This window comes from Dryobates pubescens, chromosome Z (assembly GCF_014839835.1).
Source record: "Dryobates pubescens isolate bDryPub1 chromosome Z, bDryPub1.pri, whole genome shotgun sequence".
Classification (NCBI taxonomy): Eukaryota; Metazoa; Chordata; class Aves; order Piciformes; family Picidae; genus Dryobates; species Dryobates pubescens.
The window spans coordinates 61,980,193-61,996,002 of NC_071657.1; the positions used below are offsets into that span (position 1 = coordinate 61,980,193).

At 40.1% G+C, this 15,810-nt stretch overlaps 1 protein-coding gene across 1 annotated transcript in view; it reads right to left on the reverse strand.

The window, feature by feature from the left end:
• MAST4 (microtubule associated serine/threonine kinase family member 4) overlaps nucleotides 1-15,810 on the reverse strand; it is a 118,505-nt gene that overhangs the window by 71,213 nt on the left and 31,482 nt on the right. Inside the window, exons 3-4 of the mRNA XM_054179009.1 lie at nucleotides 6,124-6,193; nucleotides 2,572-2,650 (exon numbers count right to left, since the gene is read on the reverse strand). Of these exons, the coding sequence (XP_054034984.1) occupies nucleotides 2,572-2,650; nucleotides 6,124-6,193 (149 nt within the window). The remainder of the gene's footprint in view (nucleotides 1-2,571; nucleotides 2,651-6,123; nucleotides 6,194-15,810) is intronic.

Genomic DNA, 15,810 nt, shown 5'->3' on the forward strand with positions numbered 1-15,810 from the left:
TCATAACTGGCATCCAGCTTTGCTAGAATACAACACACCAAGACTTCCTTTTCAACAGAGTAATTTCAGCAGGAGATACCTTAATTTAGTTTAAGCTTTGTGAGAACAGGTACATACAGTAGCTGAACCACTTCTAAAGCACAAGCTTCCATGAAATCAGTAATTCTATCAATCTCTTAACTTTCAATATTTAAACAAGAAAAAACAGACTAACAAGAAATGGTGAGCTACACTCAGCTGAGTATAAACATAATTACCATAGACAGTTCTGTCCCTAATTTGACTTTCAGTTGTTTGCAAAGATAGAAATTGTGTTCTAGTACAATGTGTAAAAACTGTTCCTGGTCTCCAGTTGATACATTTCTGGATTATTGTGAACCTGATCTATCCAATACTGAAAAAGGGAGCATTCTGCATGTACACTTAGGCTATTGTGTAGGAAATGGTCTCTTGCTGACTCCAAGAATTTGTAGGACTGAAGGAGGAGATTGCACAGTGCTAACTGTTTCAGATTTTGAAAAAGTACATGAAACCAATTAGATGGGCACGCTTCCAGTTCTCTTTTTATGGATATACTGTCTAATGGGTAGAAGAAGAAAGTGAAAAGCATCTTTACTAAGAAGCAATGGAATAGTATCTAGATTTAAAATCTAGAGGTTGTCTCAGTGCTTTTGCAGGGCTCATCAGCCATAGTGGAGTCTTGGAGGGAAAAAATCCAAGCTAAACTTAAGAAATATATAGCATGAATCTTCTTTTGCTGGTTTCTTCAAAAAAATTCAAACTTACTTATTAGAAAGGTTTCATCCCACAAGTCAGAAACTGTTTGTTCAATCCTAAAGAAGACATCTGGTTTCAGTACTACTGTGTAGTTAGGAAATATCAAGGGAGAACTCAACAACAGTCTTGCAAAAGTTAAGACACAAATGACAATGCTGTGTTTTTAAAAAAATGCAAAACAAATGATGCCATATTGCTGCATATTCCATGATGCACACAGCAGTTGGTAAACTTCAATGACAAAGAAGTGTATGAACTAGAATTACTGTTGTAAAATTGGGCACATCAAAGGAAAAACATAAAAGTAAAGACTGGAAGTTAAAACTGTGTTTTGGTACATTTCTGACACAGGTTTTCATTTCCTTTCTACCACAAGTGTGTTTCATATAATTATGATGGGGTTGCTATGGCAATTACTTATTATCTGACATAACCACCTTTACCTCAGTATGTTTTAAGTGAAAAGGATGGCACATTTGATCTAGTTCCAACAAGAGGCATACAAACATGCAGTATGGAAAGCAGATAGGGAATTAATGTGAAACAAAGCAATTTGCTTGGCAAAAGTAAGATCTACACAGGAAGGAAAGAAGAGGTCAAAAAACAGTGTTGCTGAGGAGCTGTCCCTAAGATACACAAAATCCCTCAACCTTGTCTGAAGTCAGCAAGAGTTGACTTGACTTTCCAGAAGCCCTTGTGAACAAAAGAGTTGATCATAACATAAAATGGTCACACTCTATCAGTCTACAGGTTGTGAAACTCAAGTATTTTGTAAGAGAAGCAGAACACACTTAGGGGAAGAGAAAGTATTCTTAAATTGTATAAGAAAGGGTTTTTTTTTACATTTGGTATCAGATGTCCAGTAATATTGTTCAGAAAACACTTCTTTCACTACTCATACAAGCCCAAAGGTAAAAAAGAAGACCTAAGACAAAATTTTTGAAGAGTCACAGCTGGATCTAGAAGAACCAAGCCTTTTACTGCAGAAGATACAACCTAACTGTCAAAATGCCTACTATTTGCTATTTCTAAAACAGGCTCTATCTCCCCAGTCTCCCAGGTATGACTACAACAAACAGCTTAGTTTAAGGTGTTAACATGACCCACTACCTCCTGTGCAGTACAGAAGCATGTAAGACAGGTCAAAATACAGGTAAATACTGCTTAGCTCCCAAGTATTGAAGCAGGATATCATGTGATCCCATGGTTTACAGCACCAGTCAAGCAGGACATGCACAGTGGCAGGGGGAATGATACAAGTTAACATCGAATGGAGTCTCTAACAGGCAAAATCTAACAAATTAGACATATTCATTATATGGTGTATCCCAAAGAATTCCTCTCTTCTAATTATAGACATCTAACATGTTAAGTAGCTAACTTTTCATGCATTAACACATCACTAATGATGAACAAAAAAGGCAAATGCATGATTCACCCCTTAAGGTAAGAGTTCTAACCTAGGATGAATGAATCATATCAAAGATTGGTTTCTCTTTGCTATCAAGGCTCACTTCAGACTCCATGCCTAACTACTATATGGTTAAAATAAGGCAGCATGTCTCACTTCCTACTGCTCCAAAGGACTACCAGAAAATTTCTCCAAGTAAAGCACACATTGACTAAAGTTTCCTTGTATTTCAGTGAAGTAAAGCAGTTTTGTTTCTCATATTAATTCAAAGTCTGTCAACAGTAACAAAACCTGCACTGCCTTCTCCTAACAGAAGCAAGATAAATTTGAGAAGACGGTGGCATGCAATAAAAATCTATCAGCACAGTAAAGGGCATACTTACAGAAACAGTTGAACTGGGGGTATTTGTACCATAGCCAGAAGAAGGCAGAGAAGCCAAAGACCAGCGGCGACCATCAGTCCTGTTGTGAAACCAAGGTTAGTAACAGGAACACTGAAGTATCCTAACACAGAAAAATGTGGAAATACTACTGTGTAACACTGCATTCCAAAAGCATGAAACAAATAGGGTTTTAAATAGAGTAAACTTTCACAGGGGGACCACAACAAACAAGCATTCAGCAAGCATGACAGGCTTACAATTTCTTTACTACCATATTTTTCTGGCAAGAAAGTCTATGACATGAAACAACCAGAAAGTGAATTAACAGGTCCACAGAAATGGTGTTTTGCTAAGACACATAGAAATGGATGACACTTTATCTTCACAGCTCTCAGGTCCATCAGATGAAAATTTGTAAGAAATAAAAAATGGTGAACAGAATAACCATCACAGTGTGCTTGAAATACAAGCACAGTGCTATCAAGAAACATCAGGCAAACTAGCAGGCTAATGTCAAATAACCACTAAGAGTGATTAGGTGTAAACAAACTTGCTAAACTTCAGACACACAAATCAGGAAAAGGCATTTTTTATTCAAAATTCATGCTCACTTAGAATAAACCAGTAATCATAACAAAAACTAATTTCTGTTTTTTACTGCTTGTGGTAAACTACACACAATGTGGAACTTGAACATTCAAACTGGCAAACAAAAACACAGCTATGGAAGCCATGTTTTGATTTTTGAGGAGGTAACATTTACCTGTCATTTCGGTGCCCATGACTGGAGTACAATTGTATCAAATATGATAAAAAAGGTAAAAGAATACATAAATAACAAAGCAGTATAAGTTTTTATTAACAAACAGCATGAAAGTGGGGGAAAGGAGAAGCTCTTTTTTTACAGCTAGTACAAAGATCAAGTCTGTTGAAGAATAAATCACACTCAAGTCCAATTTACATAAAAAGGCTAATTCCATAAAGGAGAATTTAGGTTGTGTTAAATTAGGAACCTTAAAGCTCTTGATGCACCTTCCCTATGCTTCAAGCTGTGTAAACAAAGTGCTTGGTACTCTTCCTTCTAACACCTTATTTTCTCCTCCTATTTATTCATCCAGTCTCCAGCACCTTGAATACATACAGCACAGGAAAAGAAACTACTATGCATAGTGCTAAAATATAACAAGAATATGCACTAGAGTGACTGCTAACTGTATCAAAGTCTGAACTCTGGATAAAACTTGATCCTTCATAATTTTATTTTTAATTTATTAATTCTCCTCCTTTCTCCTCTTCCCTCAGCTATGCATGAGCTGCATCCAGATGAATGAACAATTTGAAAAGGATTTTTCTCTTCATGTTGGCTCAGTTGTGCAAACTAAATATATTCACAGTTAAAAGAACAAGAACTTGGAAGACATTTAAACATGAGTGAGACCCATATATTCTGCAACTGAGGGACCAAGTACTTCATTACTGAGCTACTAAGTAGTATCTGTCACCTACCTATGGGCTCGTAGATGCTGGACTCCTTATGAACTAAGCAGTGGCTAGCAGAGGCTGCTGAGTGGGTGGAGAAAGGTGCCTCTCCTGCTTGCTGCCAAGGCACTTAAGGAAGGCTGCCTCCATCCCAATGCTGACGAGCAGCTGATGAGAAATAGCTAAGCTGAGATGCCCTCCTTTCTCACAGGATGCTTCTGAACAATTTCCTTTTGACTTTCTCTCCCTTCTCCATACTTTCCTAACTTTTTGGTAACCCCACTGACTGGGAGCAGTGGATGGAAAAAGAATATTAATACATCTATATCACCTCACCTCTGCTCCTTGAACCTGTTTTGTCATAGTTGCACACATGCTGTCCTTCCCTTCCTTTGTATCATCAGTAAATTTACAAAACAGAAAAGGCATCCTGAAAACTGCTCTCATTAGCCACAGGTCATTTTGCTATCAATGCCCATCCTGTCACAGGTTATACGAAGACAATTACAAGACACATACCATACTCATATCAAAATTTTACATTAACACTGCTTTAACCTTAATGTCATAAACCATTTTCAATATGAATGCAGAACAAAATCAGTTTCTGTAGAAAATTTTCAAAGGAAGTCTTCTGAATCCCACTGAAACAGTGAAATATTTTGCAATCACAGCAACTTCCTGTGTTATCATTCCTTTGATTAAAGAATTGAGAGACCATTACTGGGCCCTAAAAATGGTAGAAATCCAAACAAAACACTAGTAAACAACTCACTTTTTCCTTCTGAATTTTAAGGTTTTGGGAAACATAATGATAAAAACTTTCTGTTGATTATGGGTGGGAAAGGAAAACTACTTCCTGCTCGCTGCATTTCTAAGTAACATTTGGTCTTTCACATCTGCTTTTTCTATTATGTTATTTTGGGATTTAATCAATTTTCCTAAACACATGCTCACAAACTTAATCCATGAAGACGCAGCTTTCCTTACTCTGAAGATACTACTGAGACAAAGTAAATCCAAATGAAGTATGCAAAAGTATTGATTTAGAAAGTGACATCATAAGCCATTAAGAAAGATGGACAAGATCTGCTGCCAGAGAATAATTACTTTCATATAAAAGGAATACACAAGTCAGCTTTTCTCCACTCCACAACTCTTAAAAGGAGTTAAGTCATTTCCTTGCACTAACTTCTGAGAGCTTGTGTGTGCTACTTTATTGAACTTATAAAACAAAGGAAGTAAAACAATAGCAGCAACTGTTGTCTCACTGCAAGTCCAACAGTTCCATGCCTGGCAATACTTCATGATACAAGAAAAGCCACCACATTCCAATTTCATTTTCTGTGAATACACTCTTGGGTCTACACATAAACTGCCCACTTTCCCAGGATTAGAGTTAATGAATTTATTACCTGAAGCAGGCTGACAAGGTGTTAAGTGATAGGGAACCACACTGGCATGAACAGGCAGTCTCCCATGACACATTGTCAACTTTGCTTAAGGCTTATTTAATAATAATTTACTTCATAGACCTCTTCAAATTCACTTTAAATTTCAAGATCCCAATAATATTAATTAACCCTCACACCACTCCTATGACAGGGCAGTCTAAGTGATACAGGTAGTTGGACAGGTCAAGGTCAGGTATCACAGGTATGGAGTTGCTGCCGCCAATAAAAATCAGGTCCTGAACTCACGACCTCGCTAATAGTGCTCTTAAAAATGTAAGAAGTGCGTTGTTTGTAAGACAAAAAATTAAGAAAACAACCTTAGAATGTAGATTAAAATTTCCCCATGTATCAGTGGGTAAGTGAAGAGTGTCTGAGCTGGATGTATTACAATTAAGTTATTTTTAAAAAACTACTTCCCCCCCCCCCCAAGACTGCATTGTATTAATCATCCAGCACAACTTGGTTGGAACCAAAGTTTAGGAGAGTTCACATAAGCGAGGTAAGCCTTATTATTATAAATTATGGTCTTGACAGATGTATTTGCAATTATTTTCTAATGTGTGGGTCCAACCACATCTCTATGCAAAATCCCTGCTGCATAATACAGAAAACCTCTTACCTTCGTGCAAAAGAAAAGTGGGCTGAGGCACTGGGAGAAAAATTCCTAGGGCTATCTTGAGGACTGTTTCCTGTTGAGGAGGATACACAAAAATATCATTAGGGGAACAAAACCTTCAGTAAAAATATTCACACATACTAATCCAGGCATTTTCAAGCAGTTTAGAAGCTAATTTCAGGACAACTTCTTAGTCTCTGAGGAAAAAAACCAACAAACCAACCTGAAATAGAATCTTACTCAACTTACATTTCATTTGTTATGTTTATTGGATTTCATAACTCATAGAACACCCTCTAGCCCCTCAGTTTGAGAGCTGTCAAATTAATTCGAGAATTAAAGTTTGAAAAAAAGCAAATACAAGATTAAAAGAAATATATTTGATGTTAGAAGAAAGGTGGGGTTCTTTAATCACAAAACCCATGTGAAAGATAGAGAAGTAATGACCAGCATGATTTAGCCCTTACAGAGTCTGTACAGCATCTCCAAAGGACTTTGATTTTTTCACTTTTTTTTTTTTAGCTTCAAAACAAGCAGGCACAACACATTGAATTATTTTTTTCTCTTTTTCTTTACTCCCCCCCACTTTAGTTCTGCTAGACCAAGGCACAGAAAGGTCACCACCCTTTATGATGAGATGAAGCAACTGCATATTGCTGACAGGTTGTAACTTCAAAGTCTGTTATTTCTTCATATTAAGGCACCGATCTCCTGCTGACCAGAGCTCAAGGACACAGGTTTCAGAGATGCAGGGGTTGCTTAGTCTGGAGAAGAGGAGACTCAGGGGTGACCTTATTGCTCTCTACAGCTACCTGAAGGGGGGTTGTAGTGAGGCGGAGGTTGGTCTCTTCTCCCAGGCAACCAGTACCAGAACAAGAGGACACAGTCTCAGGCTGCATCAGGGGAGGTTTAGGCTGGAGGTTAGGAGGAAGTTTTACACAGAGAGGGTGATTGCTGACTGGAATGGGCTGCCTGAGGAGGTGGTGGGGTCGCCGTCGCTGGGGGTGTTCAGGGCGAGGCTTGACAGGATGCTTGGTTGTATGGTTTAGTTGATTGGGTAGTGTTGGATGATAGGTTGGACATGATGATCTCGAAGGTCTCTTCCAACCTGGTTAATTCTATTCTATTCTATTCTAAATAGCTTTTGACAGAAAATAATCTGACAAACCAGCATAGGGGGCGTTGTAAACAAATTCCTTTCCTCTGATAGCTAGTTTGAAGTTACATAGAGATATATATGTAACACGTACTTAACACACAAGGACAAAACTAACTGTCCATCAGGTAGAAGACATGCGTAGACTTTACAGATGGAAAAAAAAAAAATGGTGAAAGAATACACTAATTTTACAGATATTGCAGTGGATTTGAGGAGACAATGCTGCAAACTACCTTACCAGAATCAACAAAGATCACTTCCTCACTTCCTTAAGAAGTCAAAGTTTTACTGTGGAAGAGCATCAGAACTTGTTGTTTGGAAAACCAGTTTGCAACCACTATTTCCAATAGTTAATGAGCTTTTAAAGTAAAACAACTGGTAAAACTGTATGCATAATACCGAGTTACTAAATCCCCCAGGTTTATCTAGAAAGTGAGAAACTCATACAAGCCCAGAAACAGAGAAAGAAAATCCAGACCCAAACTGACTTGAGAAACAGCTAATGCACTTGTGGGCTTAAGTTGTGCTGTTCCAGAAAAGCAAGACAGGTTAGAAGCAGAGTCATATGTATGACCTTTCTCCATTATGGCCTTCATCCATCATCTGCCAGTCAGTACTTGGGAGACTTAAAAAAAACGAAACTAAAACACAAAAAACCCCCCACACAAAACAACCCCAAACCCAGCAGTGCCAGTTTAACTCTGTCCGCATGTGCTGTGCTTGCTTATTAGCCAAATACCACTGTTCTCTGGGATCTGCTGGCTGTTTCATGCTTCAGTCCTAGGGTATCTCTGTGCTGCTGTGATTACTGTCTATGTTTCTGACCTAGTCAGTTAAACGTGACTGGTGGCCAGGCATTAGGTAAGTAACTTCAGCATTCCCTGGGAAATAAATTGAAGAGGCAATCAACGCACCAAAACAATACTCTACTTCTTGACGAGACACAGGGTAGCTCATTTTGCAAGCAGCTATTGTTAAGAAAACTGTATCAAGACTAATTAAATTCTGATTGTTTTGCAAGCAGCTTCAAGAACTCCTATGTCTTTTCCACAGAGGGAAGATGTTTTAATTTGTGACTGCATGTTGCAGTCACTATACATTATTAATGTATTTTTAATATCTGTCTAACTTAGAAAATAGAGTTTCAGCTGCAATGACTTTTTGTTAGTACTGAGGGAATAACAGACTCATGATAACTGCAATCCAAAATTCCTGCTAAATCAAAGACAAATCCAGCTTGAAGTCTTGATGACATATTTCATGATCTTTTAAAATTAATCACAGTACATCAAGCACCACTGTCAAACAAAATGCCCATGGGTCACACGTTCCTCTGTATCTGTTTACCTGGTGGTGCATCCACACTGTGAAGTGAACAAGAAACCACCCATCAACAGTTACAGGTCTGACTTTCATACTATAAGTAACAGGGCCAGACAGCAGAACATACATCTGGCCAGCAGAATCATTTTAAATACCTCCGCAGGTGCCTTCCACTGGGATGCAGCGGTGAGGAGCTCAAGCTATTTCAAAACCTGCATTAATCATGCCTCGGACCAGTAAATGACTTTCCCCTGTAAAAGCAGGGAAGCTCTGCATGCTCCTTATATCAACTTGCCAGGATGCTTTGCACATTCTGACCGCTACTCAAAATACCAGCAGCGCTGTTTCAACAGGATTTAAATGTCAGTTCTGTCTGCATGAAATTTACCACATGTGAAAGCAGTCAGAATAACAGAAATGTTTTATGAGAGACTGAATAACTGAAACATTGTATGAGAGCTGCTTCTTTGCTTCAACTATATGCCAGTACTGATCACAACCCACCTTTTACAAAATTCACAGGATTGAAGTAGAAACTCAGGAAAACTAACTTTGTGTGTGATACACACAAAAGACTGAAAAAAAAATCATAGAATAAGGATAACAAGTGAAGGTAAGACCTTCTTTGCTTTAGGCAACTGCATCATATAATCCTATTCACGAATGTATTGAATCTAACAGGAAAGGTCATATTGGCCCTGATATACTTAGCAGATGATTCTTTAGAAACCCTAATGTTATTGTGTATATATGGATATCACGCATTTCTCTTCTCATTTGATGAAGAAAACACCTTTGATCTAGATGACAATACAGGTTTTCAGTCTTCTGTTGCTCAGTCAAGGGAGTAATACTGAATCACAGAATATATTTCCTGAAAGTACATTCAAGATCATCCAGTCCAATCTTCGACGCAGCACTGAGGGGTCAGCACCACCATGTCTCTAAGCTCCAGGTCCACACGCTGCTTAAACACCTTCAGTGATGATGACTCCACCACTGTCCTCGGCAGACCATTCTAATGTTTGATAACCCTTTTGGTGGAGAAATATTTCCTCATATCCAGTCTAAACCACCTTGGCACAGTTTGAACCCATTTGCTCAGGTCCTGTAGCTTGCCACCAAGGAGAAGAGGCTGGCCCCCTTCTTCCTACAACTTCCCTTCTGGTAGCTGTAGAGAGTGGTAAGTTCTCCTCTCAATCTCCAGACTGAACAACCCCAGCTTCCTCAGATGCTCCTTACAGGTCATGTGCTTCAGGCCCTTCATGAGCCTCACTGCCTTTCTTTGGACACACTCCAGCACCTCAATATCCTTCCTATAGTGAGGGGCCAAGAACTGAATACAATACTTGAGGTGTGGCCTCACCAGTACTGAATACAAAGGAACAATCACCTCCATGATCCTGCTGGCCACAGCGTTTCTACTCTTCTTTCAGTCTTAAGCAAAGAGCTCTCACATTCTATTCTATTAGCTTTTCTCCATAGATGATCCCATCTGAATATATATGACCATAAAAACATGAAGTATTCCAGACCAAAACTAATCAGGAGATTGTACAGTGCAATGAAATCTTCCCAAAGTCAATTGAAAATTACTTCCTTTCCACATCTCTGAAGATTCATTTTCAAGGCTACATTAGAATGGTCCTTGAACATATCATCTGATCAAGAAAATGCACTCAGCTACTTCCCCAAATTCCTTTTAAGAGATGACTCCACAGTCCAGAAGTAGACATTTCTGCTACTGATGTTCTAGCACAAAACGCTGCCTGTAGCTATGTAATTTCTTTATTCCACTTGAGAACATTCAGTCACTTCAACTGTTTCCCAATGTTGTTTCATGCTGGATTACTTCCAAGTTCACATGAGCTACAGTAATTCTATGCCAGTCACTTATAAGATTATTAAAAAGGTTTGTCCACAAAAACAAAACCTGAGGACTCTACTGATAATAGCCATTCTATAATATTTCTTATTTTGGCACATCCCCAGCTTCTCCTCTTTTAACAATTTCCTACTGTCCTGGTTGCACATGATTAGGAGCTGGGGGAGATAGACAAAGGAAAACACGTACCAATAAAAAGCCAGCCAAACCTGTTTGGCAGGTATCCTGACCACTCACCACTGTGCTGATGCCAGAAGGTGATTGGCGAAGTTTCAAATTACTTTTCTGCCAGTGGTCAGTTTTGTTTCAAAACAGCAGTTAAATAAAGGGGTTCTTCAGTAACCCGGCCCCCTTCTTCCTTTGGCTCTGTCTCCCGCCGGCGAGCTGTGTGCTACTCGCCCATCCCCCTCCACCAGCATCCACCACGTGTACTCCAGTTTCGCTTTCAGTGTTGGGCACCGTGCTTGGATCCTATCTTTTTACTTTTCCTTGGCTTTACAAAATTATACCAAGAACAGAGTTCTGGATTACAAACTTCTCTAACCGCTGCTCTCAACACCACATCTTGGACTGATTCGGAATCTCCAGACTGAATATTGCTTCGTAAGTGATTCTGATTATTGACTTCATAAAGCATATTGGACATTAATTTCCTTCTCACCCTCTGCCTTTGCTCCACCAGGGAGCAAGGAGACCAAATTTGTTCCTGAATCAAGAATTGCGGCTCCTCACTCTCCCTTTGACTGCGAGTCTGATATCAGGAGTGTAGTTACTCTAGGGTAAAGTTAAACTAAATACATATTTTACCTGCTCTTCCAACAAGCCACTAACTAGCATAGAAGGTAATAGGTTGTTCGTAGATACAAAGATGTCCTCAAAAGGGATGAAAATACCAACTTCAGGTATTCCTGTGACAGTGAATTCCCAAGCAAAACTAACACTCTTTTTAGTACTACAAGAACGGCCCAGGATAACACTGAAGATTATCAAAATGTTAACTAATAGAAATCAGTTCTGGGTACCAGAGAGCCTCACAATCTGGATTTCCTTCATCTTGAATAGTCTGCAATAAAGAGATAATGACCAGCAATAACTACTACTAAGGTACAAGCACAAGAACCTAGTCACCTAAAAAGGAGCATCTAACAGAAGCATTTTTATTAAGAGCAACAGAGGCTCTCCCCAGAGATGTGTGCAGTACTCTTGATAGTAGGGAGTACAGTAGTGGGATACAGTACCCTTAGAGAAACAGATCTGGCAGAAAAGCACTGACAGTATGAAGCCAGAAGCTAAAATGGTTTAAAAAAACCCCCATGAGCTACCAGTCATGAATAATCTGTCCATTTTTCCATATGAATTACTCAAACCACAGCACTTCCTGTTTCATTGACTTAGGAAGGTGGTGCTCAACAAGGAACCTCTGGGCACTTCCGTTCCAAAACCAAAGCAAAGTGACATCAGAGTACATATAAACCTTGGAAGTGGCCTCCTGTCTCGTTTCCTATTACTCACCTTGAATCTGTGTGTGGTAAAGGGTGACTATGCCCAGAATTAAGCCCCAAAATATTGCCAAAACAAGTCCCTAAATGTTTTGTTCAAGCCCCCTTTCCCCCTCCTATCTGGAGTGGGTACTCAACCAGAGGTGAGTAAACAAAGAGCCAGGTGTCCATAAGCTGGTGTATACAACCCAACTTGACTTCTTCAGTGTAAACAAGAGCACATGCCCACCTTATGGTATGCTCGTGCAGTGCTTGTGCTTCTTCCAAATACAGGCATATTCTGGCCATATTCTTTGCTATTGGCTAATGGGTGTTAACCAAGCATTTGACTATTGGCTAAATCCAAGCCTCAAACAAATTATAAATATTACCCAAGTTGTAAACAACCAGCTCTTTTGCTCTTCTGCTTCTGATCCAGCATGTGCTCTGCCCTCATGCACATGTTCTGCCTTTGCCTGCAGTCCACAGAGAAGCCTGCTACCTGGGAAGGGCTGCTGTGCCTCAGTTTAGCCGGAAACCAGCGTAAGCTACACTGAACTACAGCCAGCTTTGTGTCATATCCCAGTCCCACCGGTAGGAAGAAGCTGCCTAACAGTGCCCTGAAGGGACTGAGACCCGTTGGCAAAGCCTCACCAGCCAGGGAGACTTGCCCAAATCTCTTCTGGCAGTTCTAAGTGTCTGCTGCTAGCACAAAGCTGCAGACCAGTGAGCCAAAGCTGCTCTGTGTGCCGCTCGCAAAAGCCAGTACCGTGCCCAGCCGTTTCACAGTGAGCTGCTAAATCGCGGGAGGAGCTGCCCGTCACTCCACGCCCCAAAGCTAACATGCCAGGGTGATTCAGAGCACCATCCGTGCCCTGCCACGACTGCCTGTGAATGTCCCAGACAGCCACAGTGTCCTGTAAACTCTGCAGTGCCGAGGGGAAAGCCCAAGAGCCTGTTTCAGGTGAATGAGCCTCCAGCGCACCCCTATGGAGTCCACACTGCACCCCCGCAGCCACAGGAGAAAGCTGCCTCCACAACATCAGGAAGGGACCACCCCCAGAGCCTCAGCAGCAGCCAGCTTAGCAACCATCTTAGCAACGAGCCTTCAGTTTTGGTTCTGTTTAAAAGCCCTGTGCTTTAGCCTGTGTGATATTGTAACCTGTGGATTATCTGCACCAGCTCCCAGAAATGCCCGAAGCCATAATTCATGAGTGAAAACTGGTTTAAGTCTCTTTGAAAGGTGCCTTTAAAATTGTATGTGCCTGATAACTAACCCCACAGCTATATTCAGCAGTCAGGCATCTCGTGGCTGGTGGACAAACAGCAAATTGCACTTCAGTTCCTATTGAGTAACTTTGCATGTTTCTAATTTGGTTCGTAATATTAAACTGTAGCAGTTTAGGAGAATATATCCACAATCGCACACTATAATCTCCATATGTATACTGTTAAAAAGTTATTTTTATATTAATATATAATAATATTGCGTAAATTATAACTAATAACCATGACACTATGTCAGACGTATCAGACTGCATAGCCTACAAGCATGACATGTCAAGCCCAAGTTCAGTTAACTTTCCAAGACATGAAAAGACAGTAAAATAGACTCTTGAAGCATACAAACAGAAATCATTTAATACTGTAATTCCTGGCTTAAAATGCTGTTAGATATACATCACTATGCCTAGGCATATTAATTAAGTCCCAGGCTTATGGTTCCAATCACATTTGAAAAAGGGCCATGAGACAGACTTCTAGAGCCAGGATCTAGCCGGCTGGCAGATGAACATCATCTGACTGTGCTCAGAACAGCTCATCTTCCTACTAGAGTACTACAAAGAATCAGAAAAGCACTGCCTGAGGTCACCAAGAAACAGGGAAGGTAAGAGACAGGGACTAGAGCATAACGAAATGGAACTCGCACAGCCCAGATCTTCACTAGTGCTTTTGATTCTATTTTTAAAACACTCCAAGAAGCATGTTAGGCTTTTTCTGAAGGGTGAAGCAAGATAACGAAGACAGACACAACAGAAACAGAAGAGTGGAAAGAATACTCTCAATGCACATAAAAATATGTTGGGAAGATGAAATAGAAGTGAAGAAGCTAGAGAAGTTGACAGCCTGGATTTGCTACTGTCTTTCTCTTCTACAGTCTGCAGGGCTGCTTGTGGTAGTTTTAGGCTACGCCTTTAAGTTAGCTGCAGATTTTGAGCAGAGAAAGTGGAGAAATATAAACAATTCACAGTTGGGTGTAAAAAGGAAAATAAAAGATTATTCTGCACGAATGTCATTGGCCAGAAGTACGAGATGTACCCTAGCAATCTCACACATTCCACTCTACTCCTTTCCTTCTTCTCTGGCTGTTTGGCTTTTTCTGCTCGGTTGGGGAGAATCTTACTGCTACTGATTTTGCAGATAAGGATGCTAATGATGCTTTCAGCTAACAGTTATCCTAACATCTCTTTTCTTCTAATTGTAGAGAGAAAGGGGGGTTAGGGGAGAGCAGAGCAGTTTCCCCACTCCTCTTGGGATACCAGAGGGAGTTCAGGGGGGGTTCCATGCTGGTTTCTGATTATAAATACCTGTATAATATTGTAAATACTGTGTATTTGTACATATTCATTGCATTCCATTTTAGAGTGTAGTTTTTGCTTTGTAAATATAGCTTCCATTTGTTTCCTGATTGAGTGAGTTGTGCTTTTTGTTAATGTAGTGGGAAATTTCTGAACCACCACACAGCTGCACAGGGCAGGCAAAGAATGACCCAACAAAAAGTCTGCTGGGAAGTTGCTAAATGTTGCTAAGGACAGTTTGGATTGATTGGCTCAAGTTGTCAGCTCTACCATTTGACTCAGATCCATTAAAAGCAGATCCAAGAATTAGCCTTTTCTTTGAAAGCTCAGCGGCAAATATTTACGCAACACTGCATGACATTAGATTAGCTGCTAGCATCCATTGAGCCTAATCCTTTGCAGCCATGCTCACCTGGGAAGATTCCTTGCATGAAACATGAAACTGCATGAAAAGCTTTCATAGAGCATGATCCCTCCAATGATCTCTGTATTTTGCATAACCATACTAGAACACACTTGCCAAAAATGCATGCTATTACCACACTTCAGCCACAGACAGTCCATTGACAAAACCTTTTTCCAATGCAAGCATTAATAGTTTGTTGCACATAAAGCTCCCGTAGGACTGGATGTTTCCTTCTCTTCTGTTTCTATTGATTCCTCCTCCAAGAGAAAGCACTAATAAAAAAGATGTGAAGATGTTAAAAAATGGTCATCTCCAGTCCCTCTGAAACTTGGAACTGTAATACATTCAGAAGGTCTGGTGCAGGCAGCAAAATAAACACTTCTATTGAGAGACCTTTGAAGCAGAATCTCACTGTTTCCATCTATTTTCCATACCTAGTCAAAAAGACCTTAAAAGCTACACAGGAAATATACCAGGTTCCCTCAATGGAGTGAAGCAAGTTTCTCTGACTTGGACTAATCCCTCCCATCCAAGGACTGCCAAAAGGATTAAACCCAGAAGGCCATAGAGCACACATCTCTCTGCTGCACTTAGCAAGAAATCAGGCCTCCAGTACAGGCTGTCACAGAGAGTAGGGGTGTTATTTAAGTGTACAGGTCTCAGTAGAGGTAAGACCTGGTGGCTCTGACAACAAAAGAAACAGAGATGAGAATGTGTAACTTCTGTGGCTTTACTGGGCTCAAAGTTTGCATCTTTTTTTTGTGTGTGTATGTGAATTAAGATGACAGTGATTCAAGACACAAATAGAAACAAGTCTGCATAGGAAGTCAATTCCAGGCAGTGTCTGATCACTAGACAAA